Genomic DNA, 25,310 nt, shown 5'->3' on the forward strand with positions numbered 1-25,310 from the left:
TAGAATAGCATCCACATGTTATTGCAGACTCAGAGAGGTTAAGATATTTGCCAGGAACTGTGCAGCATCTAAATGTAGGCGCCCCCGCTTGAATGAAGGTTTTCTGATACTAAGACCATAGGGATTGACCCTTGAGTTAGCTCTGGTTTCAATAAATGATCTTGGTGTCATTCTTCCTGTTAGGTAACTTTTACCGTGCCTTCACAAGATGCCAAAAGAAAATGCTCACTTTATACATGCCTACCTCAAGAAAAAGAAGTCTCCTTCTCACATTACAGCGGAAGAGTAAGTCTAAAACCCAACGCAGATTTCCAACTTGTAGTTTGTGGATGGGGACTTATCTATCCCAGAATGTGTGTGCCTGTCCATAAATGTGTTTTGTGTCTGTTCTCACAGAATGTGTGATGCAAGGGGAAGAAACTTTCTACTTGATTGAGTTAGGCAGAAGCCAGGTTCAGGATTGTTTGAGGCCAGGTGCTGTCATCTAGGGTAAAAAAAGGTGGGCTTTGCATTTTTGTCTGAATTCTGTTTTACTGGAACTGAGTCCAAAGCTCCCAATCTGGATACTGTCCGGCTTTCTGACCTTGCCTGCAATACATGCTCTGAAAATAATTGTGCTTAGTTTGATGTATTTCGGGTTTTGAAGGTGGCCAGGAGATGGAAGATAAGTGGTGTGGTACAGTGGAAAGAGACTGGAATTGGAGTCAGGAGTCCTGGCTCTGCCACTTGTCACCTCTATGACTCTAAGTAAATCATTCCCCCTCTCCCTGCCTCAATTTCCTCATCTAGAAAATGAGGGAGTCTCTTCTAAGGCTACATAGCATGAATTGCCCAAACCCAGAAGTTCCAGGAATAGACTTACTTCGTGGTGGGATGGGACAATGGTGAGGGTAAGAAATGGTGCCCATGAGAACAGATGGGCAGATAGACTTTCCTTAGGTATATGTTATTGGACACCGGTGGGAACTAATGTACTAATTCAGGGTGAATAAAACAAGTATAATCATCAAATGAACAGTAAGGGAAGAACATCTCATGATAAGGAGAAATATCCGGGGTGGGGGTGGGGGAGTAGTAGAGAGGGACAAAACAATGTAGTACAACGAAGTCAACATTTATTCAAGGCCTGCTATGTATGCACTAGTCTCTGCTCTGGAGGGCTGGAGGGCAGAGCAAAAAACTCCTCCCAATGCCCATTTAAGGAAGGCTCAGAAGCCCTGCCAACTCTTCATTTCCACTTGGAACAGACTCCACCATCTACATGCCCCTACCAGGGTACCCTCCCCCCACCCCCAATTCCATCAGCTTCTCAGCTTCCTTTTTGTGTATTGTCTTCCCCCATTAGATTGTAAGCTCTTTGAGGGAAGGGATTATCTTTCTTTTTCTTATTTGTATCCTAGTACACAGTAGGGGCTTAAACATTTGTTGCATTGTATTGTAAATCACTGCACTAGACATTAGGAGAGTTATAGTTTGGATTAAGACACAATCCCTGCCCTCCTAGAATTTCTAGTCCAGTAGGGAGATAAGATACAGCATTACCTTATAGACATATTAGAGAATTAGAAAAGAAAAGGTTCTGTGAGGTCTGGAGAGGAAAGGAACTGATAACCAGGCAGGATTAGGCAACGTCTCCAGAGGAGGTGTCCTCTCAGTTGGGCCTTAAGGATGGGTAGGAATTCTATAAGAGAAGAAGCTGAATGAGAGTATTTCTAGGCATTGAAAAGAGGGTGAGCAAAAATATTGAAGGTAAGAAGATATGGGGCATGTCTGGGAGGGGGTGGTGGTGCAGAGAATAATAAAGTTGGCTGTACCATAAAGTATAAGGCAAGAAAGGTCAGGTGGCATCCAACTGTGGAGGGCCTTGAATGCCAGAGAAGGTTGAACTCTACTAGGTAAAGTAATGGACAGTCACTGAATATTTTTGAACAGAGAAATGACATGATCTAATCCAAGTTTTTATATAGGGTCATCCAGAAGTCTTAGAGCACTTTTAAACTACTGAAATTTAAAACTGCCCTAAACTTTTGGGATAATCTTGATATTCAGTTCTCTCTGGTAGATGGCCAATTCAAACTTCCAGGTCAGTCCAGCCTCCCTTAGAAGCTGAAATGCAGAGTCTGTAACACAGACTGGTTTGGGCAGTCACTTGGTGAAAAGTCCTTAGAATGGAATAAGTCCAGAAATAGGCAGGCTGTGAAAACTGCTAATGTGCAGTAACTAGATGGAATTTACTCCCTTCATCTGATTGGTAGTAATAGGTGGGTGAGCTTTCTAAATGAAAATCCTGAAGACAAAATTGCCCTCATTCATGACATGCCTTTCTGTAAACCCATGATGGGAGATATTGGTCCTTTGAAAAAGTTGGCCACAATATTTAATAACTTAAGAGGATTAAGTTATAAATGCAAGTATTTGTTATAAAGGCCTAGGTCAGGAATTCCCACTCTTTTCCTAATGAGAAGTTATTTCTGATTTTCTTCAAAGCCTTATGATCATGGAAGTGGCAGGTGGACCGCTGAATAGTCAAGCAGTTAACAAGAGGCGGGTCCTCTCCCTTTATGCTAGGATTCCCAGGAAACTGGGTTTTCAAGTTAAGGAGTGCAAAACCTATAGATACAGGGGCATGTTTTTTCCACTCTTAGCCTATGAAAATGCAGGATTTTTTTGGCCCTGAAATTGAAGAAATTCATCTAATTCTTAGATTAACCACATAGCTTCAAATGAGATTTCACTTCATGGAAAAGTTCTTTTATCTCATATCATGTAGGGCTATTCTTTTGGTCTGTCTTAACAGTGGTTTGGGTCTGGATGGGTCTTGATTGAGTAGGGTGTACCAGGGCCACTCCTCTGTGCACCTCCCCTTTGTAGAAAGAGTATAGAAGGACAGTGTGGTACCCTAGAATTCATACTAGAACTGCAGTGTGCTGATCTGGGTCCAATTGCCAGCTATATACTCAAGGTCCTTAGGCAAGTAATTTAACCTTTCTTAGCTTTCTTCATACAATTTCATTTGCAAAGTGAGAAGGTTTCACTGAGTAATCTTTTAAGATCTCTTCAAGTTCTAGGCTGCTGGTAACAACCTGTTGAGAGGACCCTCAAATCTGCTGGTAGGTCACAATGTGGGGGCCAGTGGTGTAAAAGATGGAAATGGAGCCATTTTGATGCCAGGAGATGACCCAAATTTAGAAATACTCCTTTAGGGAATTTTGTGTAGATGCTAATATTAAGATTAGAGCATTTTAGCATAAGAAGTATTCGCATCTTAGTGTATAATCCTTGTGTCAGAAATTCTCTTGTAATCTAATGTGCTTGGGTCACTTTGAGAATCTCTGCTTTCTCATACTTTGTATCTAATCAGGTAGTATCTGGCAATGTCACTAGCCAAGACAAGCCAACCCCTAAAAGTCCTCAGGTTCACGAGGCATCAGACAGAACAATTTTTATTTACAGAGTGAAGAGCGCAGAAGGACTCACCCTAGAGCCCAGGGAGGGTTACTTTCATCTTACCCCAGGGGAGAATGGTGCCGTCTGTGTGACTCACAGTACTCATCAGGGAGTGGGGTTAGAGACTTACCCTTGCCCCTCAGCTTTGTGTCCCACTTACTCCCTATTATTTGACTTTCTGTCTATAGATGCAGTTGTTTTTTTTCCCAGGAGATGGTGCTAGCTGTACAACATCTGGACCAGGAGAGACTGACAATGTTACAATACCTTAATCCCAAGGGACAGGGTGGCTCTGGGTATTTAATCCTCTGCTCTTGAAGTTTTCAGGCAGTTGTTCCTCCTCAGGAATTGGCTTAAGTTTCTTAGGGGATCCTGAACCAGGGGAGGTACTGACAATGTCCCAAGTCCTCATGCTCAGGGCCAGGAAGACACCAAAGTACGGACTCTTTCTGTTCTTTGATGTGTTCCATAGAAGACCCCTTTCAGGGGCAGCTAGGTGGCGCAGTGAGCAGAGCACCGGCCCTGGAATCAGGAGGAGCTGAGTTCAAATATGACCTCAGACACTTGACACACTTACTAGCTGTGTGACCTTGGGCAAGTCACTTAACCCCAATTGCCCTGCCTTCTCCCCTTGTTTTAAAAACAAGACCTAGAAAGGAGGAGAATCACTTTACCTTGTCAGTGATTTGCACAGTCAGAGCCTGTATCCTTTCCTTCTTCCCCAGACTACAAAGGACTTCCTCAGATTCTGCCCTGCTCAAATGAGTATCCATTTTCCACTCCTGAATACATTGGGGTAAATTTTCACATATGTCTCCCCATCCCCCTGCTCTTAGGTAGGGTACTTCCCACCTGCTTTGTATCTCCCACTGAGTTTTGACATTCAGAGGGGTCTTCCTTTACCCCTGCTCCCTACTCGTCTTCCCATTTCCTATCTTCCTTAGTGGTAATTGAGCCTGGACATGCAAATTACTTTGGAACAGCAATAAGCTTTGAGAAATCACTGAAGACGAAACAAGGTCAGATGGGCAGCTTGTATGACATCCAATGGGGTAGGAAGCAAAGGGGGATAAGCAATTATTTGTTACATATGTACAAGGATATACTAGTCCAAATCCAAGGTGATGACATTGACCAGCAACTTCCAGCTTCCAGGCCAGAGTTGCGTAGGTGTTCACATCAACCTCTTCCTAATCCTTGCCCATGGTTTAGGAGCCGCTTTCCTATCCCCCTGGGAGCCTCTACTTTGGATTGTAATTCTAAAGGACTCTCTTTCAGATACTTTAATGCTGTAATCTTACATCCCCCACCTAATGACACAGTAATGAGACATACTAATATGGAATTGCTACCAATGCTTAGACAAAATTCCATTCTTGTCATATCTGTGCTGGCAAGCTAAATGGATCTAGAAAAAAGATTTCCATCTCTCGTTATCTCCAATTCTCTCTTCTGACCTAGGGCTCTCCAACCAACAGATTGATTCATCAGTAGATTTCGGAGCCTTCCTAGAAAGGAGAGGGCATCGCTTTCTTTTGTCAGTAATTTGCACTCTCAGGGCCTATTTCTTTTTCCTCTTCCATACCTGTGCCTAGAGATCAAGTCAAGTCAACAAGCAATTATCAAGTGCCTACTTTGTGCCAGGCACTGTACTAAAGTGCTGATCAGATTTTGGGGTAGCCAAAAGTAGCTCCTCTTTAGGAAGAAGCTAGGGAACCCAATTATAATTGGGTTCATTATTGACCTTCATAATCAGAGAGATAGATTTCAACTCAACATCTATTAGGTTCAGCTCAACAACATGTTAAGGAAAATCTTAACAAAATTTGAATGGGCCATTTCAGAAAACATCACTAAGTTCATCATTCACGAAAATCTTCCAGTAGAAGTTAAATGACTAGGAACAGGATTTATATTTTGGGTGTACCTTGGACTAGATAGTAAAAGGATTTGTTCTGTGTAGTTTGGATTCAGTCAAAGGGCTGCACTTGAGGATCTAGCGGGCCTACAGGTTCCCCACCCCTGACTCTGTGCCTTGAAGGAGCTTTCAATCTAATGGGAGAGAGAGCATGCAAGCAACTGTGTACAAACAATCTATACACAGGATACACTGGAAATAATTAACAAAGGGAGGGCACTAGAATTAAGATGGATTGAAAAAGGCTTCCTCTAGAGGTGAGATTTTAGCTAAGACTCGATGGAAGAAAGGAGGCAGAGTTAAAGAGGGAGAGCATTGTAGTCATGGGGGAAAGCCAATGAAAATGCCCAGAGTATCTTATTTGAGAAACACCAAGGAGGCTATTGTCACTGGATTAAACAGTAAATGGTGGGGTGTCAGGCATAAGAAGACTGGAAGAAGGGGGCAGATTATGAAGAGCCTTGAATGCCCAACAGAGGATTTTATCCAGCAAACGAAAAGTGCACAGAGATGAGAGATTGAGTGTCATGTGTGAAAAACAATAAGATATCAGGTCTGGCTAGACCAGGGCCATATATAAAAACCTAGAAAAGTGGACTAGAGGTCAGAAGAGAGGAGCATGTATTTGACCTTCGAGGCAATAGAAAGCTATTGCAATCTGCTCGGGAGAAAGGCATGGTTAGATTTGCTCTTTAGATAAATAGGATTTTATCTGACTCCCAGGATGCAATGTCTAAAACCAGACAACCATTAACTTACTGAATAAAAGTTGTATGAGAGGAGCTTAGGTTTATTGAATGTTACCAGAAGATTGTGTAGTAATTAATCTTTGGTAACCACAGTTCTATGAAAGAGTTATTACGCAAAACTATTTGGTTTATATAACAAAACAGCTTATATTCACATAGCACTTCATATGTTTCATAAAGTACTTTTCTATCAACAGTAGAATGTCAGCTCATTGAGGGCTGAGACTATTTTCATGTTTCCCTTTGTATTCCCAGAGCCTATAAAGGCAGTGTTGCATTGTGGATGGAGAATTGTGGAGACTTGGATTCAAGTCCCATCTCTGACAGATAGTGGCTTTGTGACCATAAGTTATGGAGAAGATGCCAATTTACATTGTTAGATGGAGTTTGTTTATCTGGGATTTCTCTGTCTGGATTAGTGAAATCACAAGTCTAATTCCTATCCCCTTAGTCTTGCACGTGCCTTCTACAGAGATAGGCACTTAAGAAATATTTGCCAACCACTGACCGTATTGAGGAATATTGCCCTCTTCCCTGCGCTATCCTTTTTACAGAACCCAGGTCTCCAGAGCTCTTTCCAGTACACCAGGTTAGCCCTACCCTCCCACATATCTCATACAGCAGAAAATTTGCGATAAACATTTTCTAACTTTACTCACAAAATTGTATCTCCCTTAATAAATTATTAGATTATATGTTATTTAGGGGCAAAGTCACTTGGTGTGCTGAAGCCGGCTCTTATGGGCTCCTGCAGATTGTTAAATTTTTCAGTGTGAGCATTTATACCTAGGGCAGACACCACAACTTGATTCATTGTTTTGTTGATTGTCTAGTCTTAAGAAAGCGTTAACAACATAGAATAAATTTAAAAGGATATACTGTGTGTTTCGGGCAATTTTTGGAGAATCAGTTGTTAAATATTTACCCTGGTAGACCCAAGTTTAGTATTTCTTAATATCAACAGTCAAGCAATAAGCATTTATTAGGTTCTTACTATGTGCCGGGCACTGAAACATACTTAGGTACATACTAAATATATGCTGAAGGAGTGAATTCAAATCCTGTATGCATCTCAATGTACTTGGCAACTTTTGCAAGAGAAACGCAGCCTCATTGTCTAAGAGTGACCTTTGTCAACAGCACCCTAAGATGTTGCCAGCATCAGCTCTCACTCCTACACCAGTCCCTACATCAACACTGTGTCTGCACAGTGCGAGGCTACACCTGAGAAAGGAATGCAAGCTGTACCGTGACTTTTGCTTGCAGGGACTGACTTCAAATTCACCTTCATGACCGTACCATCAATTCAGAAGCAAAGATATCAAGAGCAGGGCAGACATTTGGAGTAAAGGAGCAGAAATATTGCACAGGAGGATTAACCAGGAGGCAGTTGGGTGCTGTGGCGGATGGGGGATAGAGAGGGGGAAGGGGAGGAGGGGTGGAGCTGGGAAGACCTGAATTTGAGTTCTATCCCAGACACTTATTAATTGTGTCCATCTTGGACAAATTAACATCCCTCAGCCTCAATTTTCTCATCTATGAAATGGGGACAGCATTGGACCTCTCAGGGTTGTTGCGAGGATCAAGTGACATAACCTGTGTAAAGCTTTTTGTTTTAAGCTTAAAGTACCACATAAAATGATAGTTACCATTATCACATAGCAGTAGAAGTAGTAGTAACAGCAGCAGCAGCAGCAGCAGCAGTAGTAACAGTAGTAGTGGTGATGGTGGTGGTGGTGGTGATGGTGGGGGGGGGGGTAGTAGCAGTAGTAAATGTCTAAGGCTGAATTTAAACTCATGTCTTCCTGACTTCCGGTTGAGCGCACTTCCTCCTGTGCCACCTAGCTGCCTCTTTATTATTTTATTTTCATAATTTGTATTAGTAGTTATAGTAAGTAGTGTATTACTAAGGCTGGAATCTGACTTCTCTTTGCAGATACTGATTTGTGTCGTTCCTCTAAGACACACACTCGACAGACTTTTAGAAAACACCCCTGACCTCTACACAACTGTAGGGTTCTGAAAAGTGTAGTTGAGGAAGGGCTGGAGAATGTGAGAATGGACTCTTCCAGGGAGTATGGAGTGAACCGCTTGGGGATGTGTGTGGAGAGGAAGCTCCTGTGAATAGATGCTTTGTAATAAGTAAGACTCATGTTCATATGTGGCAAGATGAATTTGTCTTGTCTTCCGGGACAGGGCGGCAGGAATTGGCATCCTGGCTGTGATCCTGGGGGTTTTGCTGCTCCTTAGCTGCTGGTATTGCAAGAGACGCAGTGGCTACAAAACCCTGCAGGTGAGTACTGCTCACACACTCCCTTTTTACCACATTGGGTAAGTCAGGAAATTTTCATCCGGTACCCTAACAGAAGGATTGGAAAACAAATTAATTTTTTTTTCTATAACCTTGTCCCACATCCCAGGTAGTAGCTGTTAAACAGCTGAAGACATCTGCACCGGGTGTAAAAAATAAAAGTGAACCAAGTCAAGATTTTCTTATTTTTACATGACGTGTGGTTAAATGCTTTGCAAAAATTTCAGAGTTGATGTGTATGTGTATTGGAGGTGGGGCAGTGTATGACTCTAATATCAATAATCCCATTTCAGGCCAAGCAATTATTCCCTTCTCTTTACCATTTCCTCTGAATTGCTAAAGACCCTACTGGAAAAAAAATCATTGGACAGAAAGGTTGCAGTGAGGCAGCAGAGGCTTTGTGAGAGAAAGACTAGGGAGATAGAGAGGATTTGCAAGGGATTGAAGGATGCTCTATCTTTTCCAGTCTAGGGACTGGGGCAGAGTTCTTTTAGACTCTTTCAGAGCGGGAAGGGCTTCTTGCAAAAGGTGGGATTTGAGCTGAATCTTGCAGGAAACCAGGGAACCCAGGAAGTAGAAACTGATCAACAGAAAACAGAGAAGGTAGTTTTGCTTTGTTGTTCAGTTGTGTCCAACTCTTCATGACCCCATTTGGGGTTTTCTTGGCAAAGATACTGGAATGGTTTGCTGTTTCCTTCTCCAGTTCATTTTACAGATGAAGAAACTTGGGCAAAAAGGTTAAATGACTTGTCCAGGGTCACACAGCTAGTAAATGTCTGAGGCCAGATTTAAACTCAGGAAGATGAGTCTTCTTGACTCCAGGCCAGGAGGTTTATCCACTATGCCACCTGAGTGCCTTTGCACCTTAACCTTTCACCTTAACAAAAAAAAAGCAACCAATAGAACATTAACGACTACTTATCCTATCAATTGATCAACAAGCATTTATTTAGTACTTACTATGTGCCAAGTATAGCTCTACGCGCTACTTTATTATCTACAGAAAAATTTAATGAGAATCAATTAGACATACATTTAAAACATTCTCAATGAGAACACTAGTAGGGAACAGGCAGATGTTCACAAATGATATTCCATAGTAACCACAATTGACTGAAAAATATATTGAATGTGAGATCCCACTGTGATTATTATGTGTTGTTTATAAAAAAAAGCATTCTCTTTGGTGGAGCAAAAAAGGCTTTCCTCAAGAAAGCTATCTCCAGTGTCTATGTCAAAATTAAAAGTATCTCTCATGTCTATGTCAAAATTAAAAGTATCTCTCATGTCTATGTCAAAATTAAAAGTATCTCTCATGTCTATGTCAAAATTAAAAGTATCTGTCACGTCTATGTCAAAATTAAAGGTATCTCTAGTGTCTATGTCAAATATAAAATTCCTTGAAGGACCTTGTCAGCCAAGAAAAACAACTCACATCTCTCACTGTCGATAGGATGCTGCTCTCTTCACAATCTCATGTGCCCTCTGAAGTCATGCTCCAGCGTCTTATTGGGACATGAAGGTCATGATCCTGGATGCTTGAACTTGTGCCAGCAGGGCATTAGCTTTCGCAAATTCTACATCATGCTAGAAAGTATGATACCACTAATAGGCTTCCTGCTGTCTGAGAGCCAACCTAGCTGAGTAAAGAGGTTCATCCCCAGTGGGCTGGCCACAAAATGATGAATTCTTTGATCATGGGCAACCCATGAAATAAAGGAAAACACAAAACTAGATAGTTCTGGGGGTGAACGAGAGCCATATTGACATTCTCATAATAAATGAAATCAGAAGGTATAAGAAAGTTGCAGCTAAATGGAAGGATAGCTCACAAATTTTCTTATCAGGGAAAAAATCTTTATGATAACAATCTAGATGCATACAAAGATCATCTTGGATGAAAATATGAGAAAGGGATAGGCAGGCTTTGGCAGACAGTTTTCTAGAGTATTACATGTCTTTTCTACCACAAATTGTGTAGAGAATATAAGATCTCATTTGTTTTATTGTTTATTGACTATTTAAAAAGCATTTATTTTACTTGGTTGAGCAAAATGTAACTTTAAAGGTTTCTTCCAATAAGATGTCTGCTGTGCATATGTTAAGATTATCTAAGTTTCTCTGATACAACACAACAGAGGTAACTTTGTTCAAAGATATCTGGTGAGTGGTATCAAACAAAACATAAAACAGAGAGATGTATATTAACCAAGCCACTGTCATGGGGGCATACTGAGCCCATAGTCTGAATGGAAGATGAAATCCTTATAGATGTTGAGGTCCTCCAGATGCTCCTGTTTTGTAGAGGGCATGCTGAATGCAACAAGCCCCAGAACATTACTGAGCCTTCTAAATGAGATTTGCAATTGCTTAAGAGCTTATTGTAACACTCTACAAAATCATGTAGACCTTTGTTCAAATGATAGGTGGATGACAAATAACACAGCTGGTCTACCAGTACCTATACTGCAGGCAGATACTAAAGGTGAACAGTAAACTAGGCCCTGAACTGAATTAGAGAAGGAAAACAAGCTGTACAGAATTTGGGAAAATTGGCCCTACTTTCAATGCCCTCAAGTTTTTCTTGGAAACAACTTTAAATTTTAATTAATTTTAAATAATTTGTTAAATAATTGAAAATAAATCTTTTAAATAATATTCACAAAAATGCTGTTAAAGGCATCAAAGAGATGTGTGACCATTAAAGAAAAGGGATATTAAATGGAGTCCATGTGTAATATTGGTACCTGTCTAATGTTAAGAACTAGAGGAAGGTTCAAGTATGTAGGGCGGCTAGTTGGTGCAGTGGAAAGAATGTCAAGCCTAGAGTCAGGAAGACCTGAGTTCACATGTGGCCTCAGACACTTCCTAGTCGTGTGACTCTGGGCAAGTCAATTAACCGTGTCTGCCTCAGTTTCTTCATCTGTAAAATGAGCTGGAGAAGGAAATGGCAAACCACTCAAGTGTCTTTATCAAGAAAACCCCAAATAAGGTCACGGAGAATCAGAAATGCCTCAGATGAGTAAACAACAACAAACTATGTATGTTGCTTGGACCCCATGGAGGGTTTCTTGAAGGACATGGACAAAAGTCCTCCAAGGTGAGGAAGAATATAATGGGATGTGACCAGTACCACTGGAGAGAATAACTATGTGGACAAAAACAGAAATTCGCTGAGGTATTCTTTGCAATCATGGGCCCCCATTTATTCAAAGCATTCAATGTAATTCACATCAAGCTTCAGCTAATAGCTTATTATTATCATACTCATTTTAGGCACAAGAAAATTTGCCACAAAGGGATTAAGTTACAAAGTCATTTGGGTAGAGAAATGGTCTAAGTCTGGTCTGCTATACCATTTGGTCTCTTTGGGAAAAATGTTACCCCTGGGTCCAGGGCCGGGAAGGAGGGGAGTGCCGCATCTTTTTCATTTCTTTACATTGCTGTCCATTTTCTTCTTGCTTCTCCCACTAACCCCCACTGAATTTACATTTCAGGACAAAAACTTTTGCGCTGGTACTGGGAAAGCCCTGATGGGGAATTACTACGGGGATGAGGGTGCTCTCCCTGTCAGCAAAGGGCCCTTTCAGGAGAACAGCAATTGTAACTCTGTGGTATGTTAAGCTCCTGGAATCATGTTTGTTTGCTTGCTTGCTTCCTGTGTAGTTATGTTCAAATCAAATAAGTGAAAACACTCACAACAAAGAATCAAGGAAAACTATCAGTACAATCAGTCACCTGTTCTGTCCTGCTCACTTAGATTTTCTAGTATCAATGATGACAAAGTCCCATACTTTAGACCCAGGGAAATAACTCGACCTAGATTCCATTTATAATGGAATGGTTTCCTTTATAATTCCTTTATGGTTTCCTTTATAATCCTGTGTATTTTATTTATGCCTTTTAAAACATTATTCTGAGTAGGGACCCATGACACAGAAAAGGATTAGGAACATTTGTTCTAAAGCATTGGTTTGATCAAGGCACTCTCTTTCTCAAGTTGCTCCAATGGCTTCCTGGCCCCTCCAGGATCAAATAGAAAGGACTCTGGCATTTTAAGCTCTTTATAACCTGGCTCCTTCCTACTTTTCTAGACTTCTTACACCTTACTTCATGTACTCTACAATCCTGTGACAGCAGCCTGAATTTTTTCCATGCAGTTTGTTTGCGTTTGTTCACGTGGGATGCTTGTTAATCTCTGATATTAGCACCATCTCTAAAGTATCATGGCAATTTTTTGTATATTTTGAATAGTAAGTATTTACCAGTTATATTTTCACATGTATTTTCCCCCATTCTTCCTTTTTTCTTTAAGCATGGTATTTATAAACTAAATATATCAGAGCTGATGTACTTGAAGCTAATTAAGTAAAGGAATATCATAAGGATCTTGAAGTAAGGATCTCTCCCCCATTTCTCATTAGGTCAGTCAGTTAATAAGCATTTATTAGATGTTTAATGAATACCAACACCGTAGTAAGCACTATGGATACAAAGAGGGGCAAAAACAGTCAAAGTCCTCTGAGATCTTACATTCTAGTAGTGTGGGGAGGAGGAAGACAACAAGTAAACAACTGTGTATAGATAAGATATATACAATAAAAATGGAAGGTAATATAAACTTAGGGACATAAGTGAGAATAGGAACACATCAGAAACTGATGAGTGGTGTTCAAATTCAGCTGATATACAGTATATGTTGGATATATAATTTAAAAATTTTGTGGAATAATTATTTTATGCAACTTAAGATACTTTAAATCAGGTAAAATCCTGTTATTGTGAAATTTATTTTAGGTGAGGGATAAATTAAAAATTTTAAAATACTTTGTCAAACATTACAGTCACCTATGTGAAAGTCATGGTGGGTCAATGTACAATGAAGAATATGCTAATTTATCAGGTATTACATCTCTAGTTCAGGATATAGTTATCTTTCATGAGTATTATGGCCATGAGGTACAGCTGTCATAGAAGCCACAGTTTGAAGGCTTGGCGATAACTAAATAAATGGCCTTGGATTTCCTTCGGACATGATGAATGTAGCCCAATGTCAATGTTAAGTATATCACTAGTGCACATGCCATGATCAAGATTAAATTTGAGTTAGTGCCTCTAAAAGGGGAAAAGTAATTCATTATTACAATTCTATAGTTCTGTTATAAAGGTAATTTATCTTAAGTAAACTAAGTGATAAATAATTCTATGGAAAACATCATAAATATACCTCTCCCACATACGCAATTTATTTGTACTTTTGAAATTCAATTTCTTGGAGGGGTTGTGTGGTAGAATAAAGTGGTATAGAGAAAATAAAATGGGGTCTGCAGATGGAGGACCTAGATTTGAGCAAGTCACTTACTGTAAGTCATTCAGTCAATGAGCATTTATTAAGTGCTTATTATGTGTTAGGCACTATGCTAGGCACTGAGGATACAAAGAAAGGCAAAAAACAGTCCGTCTTCAAGGAATATGTTGCTATGGTTGTTGTTTAGTTGTTTTCAGCCGTGTTTGACTCTTTGTGACCCCTTTTGGGGGTTTTCTTGGCAAAGATACTGGAGTGGTTTGCCATTTCCTTCTCCAGCTCATTTTGCAGATAAGGAAATTGAGGCAAAGATTAGAGTCACACAACTACTTAGGGTCTGAGGCTGGATTTGAATGCAGGTGCTCCTGACTCCAGACCTGGTGCTCTATCCGCTGTGCCACCTATCTAGAACATACATATGTTCTAGTGAGGAAGACAATATGTAAATAATTAGGTACATGCAAGATAATAGAATTAGATGTAAGGTATAAGCAAATATATTAGTGGAGGAGACAACATGAAAATGACAAGGTAAATACAAGATACAGAGTAGATGAAAATAACCTGGAAGATGATGGCATTGCTAGCTGGAAGCCCAGGAAAGGATTCCTATAGAAGGTGAGATTTGAATTGAGTCTTGAAGGAAACCAGAGAAACTAAGTGAGGGAGGGGGAGTGTAGGGGAACTGACTGTTCCAGATGTAGGGGTCAGTCAAGACAAAGGCACGGAGAGAGGAGATGGGGTGTTGTGTTTGAAGAAATACAAATAGACTTGTGTGGCTAGATTATAGAATTCTTGGAGGAGATAAGGTGTGTAAGAAGGCTAGAAAGGGGGCAGCTAGGTGGCGCAGTAAGTAGAGAACCGGCCCTGGAGGCAGGAGGACCTGAGCTCAAATCCAGCCTCAGATACTTGACACACTTAGTAGCTGTGTGACCTTGTCACTCAACCCCAATTGCCCTGCCCAAAAGAAAAAACAAAACCAAAAAAAAAGAAGGCTAGGAAGGCAGGAAGGGATGAAGTTATGAGGAGCTTTACATGCCAAATAGAGAGCTTTTTTTAATTTTATCCTAGAGAAAGTATGAATTTAAACACATAAAATAAAATACATAGGATTATAAAGAAAACCAATTACATTGAAATACACTTAATATTTTTTTAAAAAACAAGTTCATGAAAACCTGGAAAGACTTACATGAACTGATTCAAAGTGAAGTGAGCAGAAACAGGAGGACATTGTACATGATAACAACAATATTGTATGTATGATGATTAAGTGTTACATATGGTCACCAACACAACAATCTAAGACAATTCTGAAGGATTCATAAAGAAAAATGCTATTTACCTGCAAAGAAAGAACTGATGGAGTATGAATATAGATAAAAGCATACTTTTTTACTTTCTTTTTTTTGGGGGGGGGTCTGTGTTTTCTTTCACAGTATGACTAATATGGAAATATGTTTTGTGTGACTACGCATATATAACCTATATCTCTTCTCCCTTTTTTGGCCAAAGGGACTTTCCTTGAGAATTCAGTGTCTCCATTTCCTCCCCTCTCACTTCTAAAACATTTGCAGTCTGGTGTCTGACCATAACATACATCTGAAATATTGCTCTCTCCAAAGTTACTAATGACCTTTTTGTTGATCAATCTTTTTTTTCATGCAAAACATATTTCTACATGAGCCATATTGCATAAAAAAATACTCACAGAAACACACAAGAAAATAAAGTTAAAAAAAGTATGCTTCAATTTGTGCTCAGAGTTTATCAGTACTTCCCTAGAAGTAGAGAACATTTTTCATCATGGTTCCTTTGGAATTGTCTTGGATCATTATCTTGATCACAGTAGCAAAGTCTTTTACAATCCATCATTACTCTGTACAGTGTTCTCCTGGTTCTGCTCACTTCACTTTGCATGAATTCATATAAGTCTTCCCAGGTTTTTCTGAAACTATTCCACTCATCATTTCTTATAGCACAATAATATTCCATCACAATCATATACCACAACTTGTTGAGCCATTCCCCAAATGGGGGACTCCCCTCCACTTCCAATTCTTTGCCACCATAAAAAGAGCTGCTATAATGCTAATGACCTTTTCTCAATCCTAATTCTTCTTGAACTTTCTGCAACCTTTGATATTGTCATTCACCCTCTTCTGATGGTTGTTCTCTCCTCTTTAGGACACTTTTCTCAGTTCTCCTCCTATTTGTCTGACCACCGCTTTTTCAGCCTCCTTTGCTGGGTCTACCTCCAGATTATACTAATTAGCCATCAGTGTCCCGAAAGGGTCTGTCTCTTGTCTCACTACCCTATCTCACTTGGTGATCTCATCAGCTCCCACTGGTTCAATTATCTCTAAGCAGATGATAGGGGCAGTTAGGTGGTGCATTGCAGAGTGCCAGTCCTGGAGACAGGAACACTCGTCTTCCTGAATTCAAATGTGACCTCCGACACTTACAAGCTATGTGACCTTGGGTAAGTCACTTAACCCTGTTTGCCTCAGTTTCCTCATCTGTAAAATGAGCTGGAGAAGGAAATGGCAAACTACTCCAGTATCTTTGCCACTCCCCAAATAGAGTCACAAAGAGTCAGACAAGACTGAAATGACTGAACAACAACAAAGCAGATGAGTCTTAGATCAAATTATTCAGCCCTAAGCTTTCTCCTGGCCTCCAATCTCATCAAAAGATGATTATTAGACATCTTGAAATGGACTTCCCATAGACATCTCAAACGCAACATGTCCAAAACTGAACTCATTATTTTTTCTCCTTCAACCCTTCCCCTTTCCAAGGCTCCCTATTATTGTCAAGTGCACCACCATTCTACCAGTAGCCCAGGCTCACACCTTCAATGTCATTCTCAACTCCTCACTTATGTTTACTCCACATATCTAAAATATAGAAAGTCTTGTGATTTGTACCTTCACCATATCTCTTGTACATGTCCCCTTTTCTTCACTAACACTGTCATCATTCTGGTATAGTCCCGCATCATGTCATGCCATGACTATTGCAATACTTTACTGGCTGGTCTGCCTACCTCAAGAATTTCTCTGTTACAGTCCACGTTACACTCAGCTGCCAAAGTGATCTTCCTTAAAAAACAAAAAAAGGAAAAGGACTTATATGTACAAAAATATTTATAGTAGGTCTTTTCTCATGGCAAAGAAATGGAAATTGAGGTGATATCCATCAACAGGGAAGTTGTGGTATGTGATTGTGATGGAACACTATTGTGCTCTGGGAAATGATGAGCGGGATGCTCTCGGAAAAGCCTGGAGAGACTTGCGTGAGCTGATGAAAAGTGAAATGTACTGTGCACAAAGTAAGAGCAATATTGTGAGACAATCAGCTGTGAACAACTTAGCTGTTCTCAGCAACACAATGATCCAAGACAATTCTAAAGGACTTATATGATGAAAAATGCTATCCCTATCCAGAGAAAGAACAGATGGTGTCTGAATACATATTGAAGCATACCTCTTTTTTTTTTTTTTTTTACTTTATTGTTCTTGAGGGGCTTTTTGTTTGTTTTTTGATCTATGTTTTCTTTTACAACATGACTGTTATGGAAATGTTTTGTGTGACTACACATGTAAAATCTATATCAAAGTGCTTGCCTTCTCAATGAGGGGTGGGGTGGGGTGGGTGAGGGAGGAAGGAGAGAATTTGAAACTCAAAGTCTTAAAAACGAATGTTAAAATTGTTTTTACATGTAACTGGGGAAAAATAAAACAGTAAATAATTTTTTTTAAAGTGATCTCCCTAAAGTCCAAGTCTGACCATGTCTCTCCCTCTCCTCCAATAAATTCCAATGGCTCCCTATTACCTCCAGGATCAAATATAGAATCTTCTTTGGCTTTTAAAGTCTTCCATATCCTGGTCTCTTCCTACCTTTCTAGTCATATACTTTGCTCCCCTCCATGCATGCTACAGTCCACTGACACTGGACTTTTTGCTGTTGCTCATACACGACATTCTATCTCCCATCTCTGCCTTTTCACTGGCTATCCCCCATGCTTGGAATGTTCTTCCTCCTGACCTCTGCCTCTGGGCTTTCCTGGCTTCCTTTGAGACTCAACTCAAGTCACCACCATTCAGTAAGAGGCTTTTCCTGATCCCTCCCATTCTGAGGTTATCTTCCATTTATACTGTGTATATTTTGTACGTACATAGTGGCTTGCATGTTCTCTCCCTATGTTGGAATGTGAGCTGCTCGAGGGCAAGGACAGTGTTTTTGCCTTTCTTTGGATCCCTTCCTAGAACGTTGTAAGCATTTAATAAATGCTTGTTGTCTGGCTGACTGCCTGAATGATGAGATCAATGGGTGAGATAGAGTGGAAAAGGTGACTAAGGACTGAGCTTTGGGGGACACTCCCTTTTAGAGGCTCTGCTATGGATAATGGATCAGTAAAGTAGAATGAGGAGGAACTGAGGAGATGGAAGGGGAACCCGGACAGAAAGAGGTCACGAAAACCGAGAGAGGAGAAAATATCCAGATGTCTGTCTCCCTCTCTATATATACCCCTCTCTTTCTTCATATGTGAAACAAGATCAGATCAAATAACCTTTAAGATTCCTTCTAGCTCTAAATCTGATCATCCATCCAACTCTTACTCTTAGGCTATAATTATCATGGAGACCTTGGTTTTCAACAACAACAAAAAAGTTGATTTTTTCCTCAATCTCAGAATGTTACAAGTGAAGCAGTCTTATTGGTCGTCTTGTACAACAACCCCATTTTTACAGATGAGGAAATAACAATAATACTAGCTAGCATATATGTGTAAATATATATACATACACATATAGTATATATAATAGTATATGGAGCACACACACATATATACATACACACACACACACGTATACATATTTTAAGGTCTGCTAAGTACTTTACAAACATTAGTTCATTTTATCATCACAACGACCCTGGGCTGCAGGTACTGTTTTTATCCTCATTTTATAGTCGAGGAAGCTGAGGCAGAGAGAGGTTAAGTGACTTGCCCAGGGTCACACAGCTAAGTAAGTACTTGAAACTGGATTTGAACTCGCATCTTTCCGACTCCAGATCCAATACCCTATCTATTGCACCACCTTTAATGGGGTGCATAGAGACTGATTAACTTGTTAAACATGACAGAGATTGTTAGTAGAAGAGCCAGGACTAGAACTTAGGTCTCTTCCCAGTTCAGTGCCGCATTCCTTAGAAACCAAGAAAAATGTGAACATGACCTAAATGGATGAATTTGAGAATACTTATTTCATTGCATGGAAGTTCTTAGGTCTGATAAACACATTCTTTTTTCATTCCCACAGATACCTGATGCTCCACCAGCTTATGAGAAGTTCCCTGCAGAACAGTCCCTACCACCTTATTCTCCTTAATGCTCGGCAGGAAACATCAGAGGCACTGGAAGGATCCTCTTTATGCTTTTGCTTCAATTCATATGAAAGGCTAATGTTCTATAGTAGTGTACTGCAGGAATAAAACTAATTAATTGTCAAATTATTTGTGGCACAGCTACTGGTACTAACTAAATGCCAAAGTTAAATGCAATGTTACAATGAGTAATATTTTACACATCAATAAACCATTGATTCTGGTTGATTTCTACGCCAACTTAATATGACTACGCTACATCAGTATTACGTGGGGGAGTATATAGCAAGTGGCTTTTGGCCTTTGGTTCTTTCTGTTCAGTTGCCTTCTGGCTAAAAATGCTAACAACTACAATGTAGAATATAGACGTTTAGCTCCTCATCGGCATGAAGTTTGTACAAAATTATTAGTTATAAACTTTCATCATGAAAATATCACAAAAGATACATTTATGAGTATGAGAAAACCAGCCAATTCATCCTATTTACTTTTCTGCTAATTGCTGCACCCCTTCCTTCCCAAAATTCAATGACAATCACATTGACCTAAACAGAAAGATTAAAGTCTAAGGTCCTTCTCTGTATTTTCTAGCACCAAAATTCTGTACCTAACCTATACTATTAATCATAGGGTTATAGGTTTAGAACTAGAAGAGATCATTAGATGTAGGGGTAGGCTGCATCCTGTTCGAATTCACTTATGAAAGCTGATTGTTAATTGTGTCTTGTGTACAGTCTCCCCTCCCTGCACAGATCAGGTTGTTCAATATTTACTGGCACACCCCTGCTTAGCTGTCATCTAGTCTAAGCCTATCATTTTACAGATGAGAAACCTGAGGCACAGAAAAGTAAAATCATTTGTATTCTTGTTGATTCTGTGCTATCACAAGATTTCTGCTTAAATAATACTTAAAACACAAGACACACACAATCATTTGCCACACGAGAGGTCAACTTTATAAGTTACTGTATCAACAGACCTGGGAACAGAAAAGGAATAGAGGAATAACTTCAAAAATATAAAATACTGAAATTAACAGAATGTAAAATAAGGATCCAATAATCCAGTCTCAGAAAAGGAAATTGAACTAGCTGTAAAGGAACTACCAAAGTGGGAGGGTGGCGGTGATGGTGGTGGGAAACTTTTTTTGATGGATTTACAGGGAAATTCTATCAAAATTTTAAGGAACAATTAATACTTATGCTATTCAAATTATTCTCAAATATTGAGAAAGTGCTCTACTAAAAAAAATTTATAAAACAAAAATAGTCCTAATACCTAAATCACGGAAGAATAAAGCCAGGATAGATAACTATACACCAATATCATTAAAGAGTATTATTTCAAAAAGGTAAAAGACAGTCCCTGCTCTCAACAATTTAACAGGCAAGACAATGTGCAAATAACTAGGCACAAACAAGAAAAATATGGAATAAAATTAGAGATAATCAACGGAGGGAAGGCGCTAGCATTAAGGGGAATTAGAAAAGGCTCCTTGTAGAAGATGGGATTTTTAACTGGGCGTTGAAGCCAGGAGATAGTGGATGCAGAGGGAGAAAATCCTAAGCTTACAAAGAGAGCCAACGAAAACGAAGAGTCGGGAGCTAAAGTGTTCTGTTCCAGGAAGAGCAAAGAGGTCAGTGTCATGAGATTGTGGTGTACCTGGGGATAAGGAAGGTTTAAGAAGACTGGAGGCCAGGTTATGAAAGGCTTTGAATGCCAAGAAGAGTATTTTACATTTATATTTTTATCCTAGAGATAATAGGGAGCTACCAGGGTTTGTAAAATAGAGGGATGACATAGTCAGACCTGTGCTTTGGAAGGATTCATTTGAAAGCTGAGTAGAGGATGGTCTGAAGTGGGGAGAGAATTGAGGCAGGCTACTGTATTAGTCCAGGCATAAAATGATGAGGGTGTGCACCAGGGTGGGGAGAGTGTCATAGGAAGGGGTAATATTTGAGAGATGTTATGAAGGTAGAAATGACAGGGCTTGACCACTGATGGGACATGGAGGATGAGAGTGAAGAGTTGAGGATGATAGGTAGGTTGTGAGCTTGGGTGACATGGATCCTCTATGCCATGTCTCATTGGATTTCAGCAGAGCATTGAACTTGGAGTCAGAAACACCTGGCTTTAAATCCTATCTTTGACAATGTGGGTGCATCACAATTGTTTTGAGCCTCAGTAAATCTATTGTGACTTTACTACAATTAATAAGAACATGTAACTCATGCACATACTCTGTGATTCGGCTTCAACTATGTTGAAAACAATCTGGTTTCTCTTTCTAATATGAGAAAAAATATAACCTAGAACAGTGGTTTTTCTTTATTTTTCTGCTACCTAGATTCAAATGAAACTAAGTCTTTTAAACCTTTTTTGGAGTCTGTATCTTTCAGATTGCCCCGGTATGATTGCATTCTTTCCTTGGTTTAAGAACAGTAATCTGATTTAGGTTTTTCTTTATTTTGCTCCTCAAACTGATGTTGGAGCTGATTAGCTGCATTTTTCTTGTGTCTATAGTCTGAACTAAATTAATGTCCTTCTGCATTAATGCTTCTTTTCCCTTAATCAGAAGGTCAGAGTAACTGGCTTAATGAGGGATGTCCTTGAACTCTTCACCATCATGTCCCTCTTCATCTCAGAGCTCCAGGGGTCTTCTGACCTTTATGAGAGATGTATCATTCAAAAAGAACTGGGATGCAATATAGTTGATATAAACAGTCCAAAAGCCATTATTGTACTGCTAGTAGGAGGGCTAATCCTATTAGTCTGAATTCTGTTGCTGTAGACATCATGCATAGGCCACTGGTTGGGTCACTTTGTGGGGGAGGTAGCTTTTTGCTGAAGTTTAGGGCATCTTTGCTGCCACCAGCCCCCAGACCACCTCTGTAAAATGAGGATAGTCATACATATAGTGTACATCTCACAGGGTTATTGTGAAGTTCAAATGAATAAAGTGATCTGCAAACTTTTGATGGCTGTATGTCATCTATAATATTATCCCTAAAGAAATCTTTGTTTCTAAATCCTTTGATCCTATGATCAATACATCAAATCAATCAGATACATCAATCAAATGATGTATAATGCACACATCATTTAATATCACAACTCCTTCAAAAATCTTACAACTTTAACTAGATCTATTTTCCCAGGGCCTGATGAAAGATGAAGCTATTACCATTGTCTACTCCATCCCCCAACCTAGAAATGAGTCAGGGAAAAACTGGGAAAGGTTTGAGAAAGACTTGTCATGGGCATTAGCGTTCACTTTTTTCCTAAGACAACTTTTCAAAGTAGCCCTACTCTTTTCCGATCCCTTCTTCCCTGCATCTCTGTAGTAGTTCTTTGAGAATAGAGACTCTTATATTTTTTGATATTGAGATATACACACAAATACACTCACATACATGTGTGTTTGTATGTACGTGTATACATACACACACAAGGTGTCCCAAAAGTCTTAGGACAGCCTTAAACATTAGTAGTTTATTTTATCTATACATAGATGTATACGCACATAACATATATACATATGCACTTATATGCATTTCAATATCTCAAGGTTGTGTTTTCATTAATATGGGTACTTCCTCCACTGAGGCAAAATGAAACACTACTAGAACTTAATAGGTTGTCTTCAAGAGTTGCTGTGGCCAAAAAATCCATAAACTTGTGGCCAACTTAGTAATGGACCTCTCTGAATTTAGCTAGACTGATCAACAAGCCAGGAATCATTTATTAAGCACTTAACTATGTACCAGGCACCGTGCTAAGCACTAAGGATAGAAAGGAAGGCAAAAACAGTTTCTGCTGTCAAGGAGCTCAGTCTAATGTAGGAAACAAGATATTAACAAACAAGATACATGCCAGACAAATTGGAGATGATAATTTAAGAGGGAAGGCACTAGCATCAAAGGGGATCAGGAAAAGGTTTCATACAAAAGATGGGAATTTAACTTGAAGGAAGCCAGCAGGTAGAGATGAGAAGGGAGAAAATTTCAGTTGAAGGACAGGAAGTAAAAATTCCTGGAGTTGGGAAATGGGATTGTCTTGTGGGAAGAACAGCAAGGAGGTTAGCATCACCGAATCATAAACTACGTGGAGGTAAGTAAGGTATGAGAAGACTGGAAAGGTAAGAGGCCAGGACAATGGGCATATTAGACCATCCATCATTGGAGCTGCTAGAGATATGGCTCTGCTGGCATAGCCTTCATGAACCAAGTTACCTCCACAACAGGATTTGGCATGTATACCCTACAGCCACACCCAAACTTTCTGTCTTCGGGGTACGTTTCCTTTTGCTCAGGGACTTGCCCTGGTGATCTCAGGACCTCTGAAAGCCACTGGCCAGCACTTGATGGTTACCTCATTAGGTTATGGCTGTCAATCAAAAAAGAAACTGGGACCCTGGAAAGGAGAAAGGCTGTGAGAGGACAAGCACTATAGCAGTCGATGGATAGCACGGAATGCATAAAAAGGATATCCGCAGTCAGGAAGATCTGTTCCAGTTCTGCTACTGACACATATTAGGTTGTGATGCTCATGGGTAAGTCCATTAACATTTTATGATCAGGATCTCACTAAAACTCTAAGTTACAGATAAATTGCTGATCTGCATTTGTAGAGGCAGTCTTCCAAAACAAATGAAATCATAGGTCCAGACCTACAGACACACACACACATATGAAGCATAAACCAGTATAAACTGATCATCTAGCAATTCATCTATTACTTTGCAATTGTTCTTTATACTGGTTTCATATACGTATAGTTTCTATAACTAAAATCCAAGAATTGTAGTGAGAGAGCCTCTAATACTTCAAAATTTTCCTCTAAAGCATCTAGTAACTGTTATTTACATGACAAATAATTGGAGAACGAATCACTGATGAAGAAAGATGAAGGAGGTGGCTACATTAGAAACAATGAAGGATTCAGTTGCAGATTAATTCTAAATTATACATGGGGAAAGCTGGTGCCATTTTGGGTTACAACTAAAGAAAATCGAATTTCTTAGAGTTGTTTATGTACTATTACTGTTCCCATCTGTTTTTCCCTGGTTTTATTTGTATGAAACTGACCTAGCTGAACAAAAAAGGATTTTAATTATTTTGACAATATACATACATTACTATCTCTATTTAAAATGATGAAAATCTTACCTGGCAATTCCAATTACTTAATATCAAGCATATCTTGGTGTAGGATAAGACCTAAACATCTTATTGACAAATAAAAGTCAATGTTTTTATGCCTTAATAATATAACTTTAGGTTTGCTAAAGGCAACACTCAAATGAACTCAATTATATGAAAAACATAGTAAGTGTCCTTCAAGAGAAAGAACATTGGGAAGAGGCACATTAATTCAATGTATTTAATCTAACTTTAGTTTTTTTATGATCTGGCCATCAAAAATAGGTCCAGTTTTATATAAATCTTAGAAGCGAAACCACTCTGATACACAGGAATCTTTCTTCCCACTTCAATGCTGAGATTAATTTTTCCTGATAAGTGACCTTTTAAGAACATGTTATGTACCATAAAATAAAACTAAAAAACTCAACTTGTATTCTTCATCCAAGATATCAGACATCGTCCTTTCAAACCTGGAACGGAGGAAAGGATTTTGTTGCTTATTTTCCCCCTTGCATATTAACATAGTGGTTATAAGTTTAGATCTAGTAAAGTGTGAAGAATGTCATTTTAGGAAGCATAATGTCATTTACTGTCTGATATGTTAAGAATAATACTAATAAACATTCACTCTGAAGTCCAGGATCTTTTAATATCAATAATGACTAGTAAGAATCTTGAGTGATTAAAAATTCATTTTCACAATTGCTTTTCAGACAATTCTTGAATTTCTATGTTGTAGGAGGTAAGATATCAAAGGAAGGTTCTGTGAAAAGTTCCAAACAGTAGGTAATTTTAAAACTGGCCTTTAGAACATGTTATATCATATTTTCTTAATTATGTTCTCCTTGAGCTAATAACTAAAACTACTCTATGTTTTTTTCCTACCATATATTGTCTGAAAAGTCAAAGACAGCCCTGGGAACGTGTTCAGAAATTGAAGGGAAGCTTCAATTTAGTTACAAAATTGATAAGCTACATATAAAGACTGTTTCAAGACAAAAAGTTTTGCATCATTTAAAAATTCTGGTATTTGAGTATATTAAT

General features: G+C 39.2%; 1 protein-coding gene across 1 annotated transcript; it reads left to right on the plus strand.

The window, feature by feature from the left end:
- The first annotated feature begins 208 nt into the window (after positions 1-208).
- MLANA (melan-A) lies at positions 209-19,127 on the plus strand. Its single transcript, XM_036737693.1, has 4 exons — positions 209-285; positions 8,311-8,407; positions 11,923-12,039; positions 19,059-19,127. Exons 1-4 carry the CDS (start codon positions 209-211, stop codon positions 19,125-19,127), a joined length of 360 nt encoding a protein of 119 aa, XP_036593588.1.
- Positions 19,128-25,310: the final 6,183 nt, after the last annotated feature.

The sequence above is a fragment of the Trichosurus vulpecula genome, chromosome 9 (genome assembly GCF_011100635.1).
Source record: "Trichosurus vulpecula isolate mTriVul1 chromosome 9, mTriVul1.pri, whole genome shotgun sequence".
Classification (NCBI taxonomy): Eukaryota; Metazoa; Chordata; class Mammalia; order Diprotodontia; family Phalangeridae; genus Trichosurus; species Trichosurus vulpecula.

Coding starts and splice junctions, on each gene's coding strand:
- MLANA (XM_036737693.1), top strand. CDS start 209: ATGCCAAAAGAAAATGCTCACTTTATACATGCCTACCTCAAGAAAAAG. Junction 286..8,310: donor TCTCACATTACAGCGGAAGA/GTAAGTCTAAAA, acceptor CTTCCGGGACAG/GGCGGCAGGAATTGGCATCC. Junction 8,408..11,922: donor GTGGCTACAAAACCCTGCAG/GTGAGTACTGCT, acceptor TTTACATTTCAG/GACAAAAACTTTTGCGCTGG.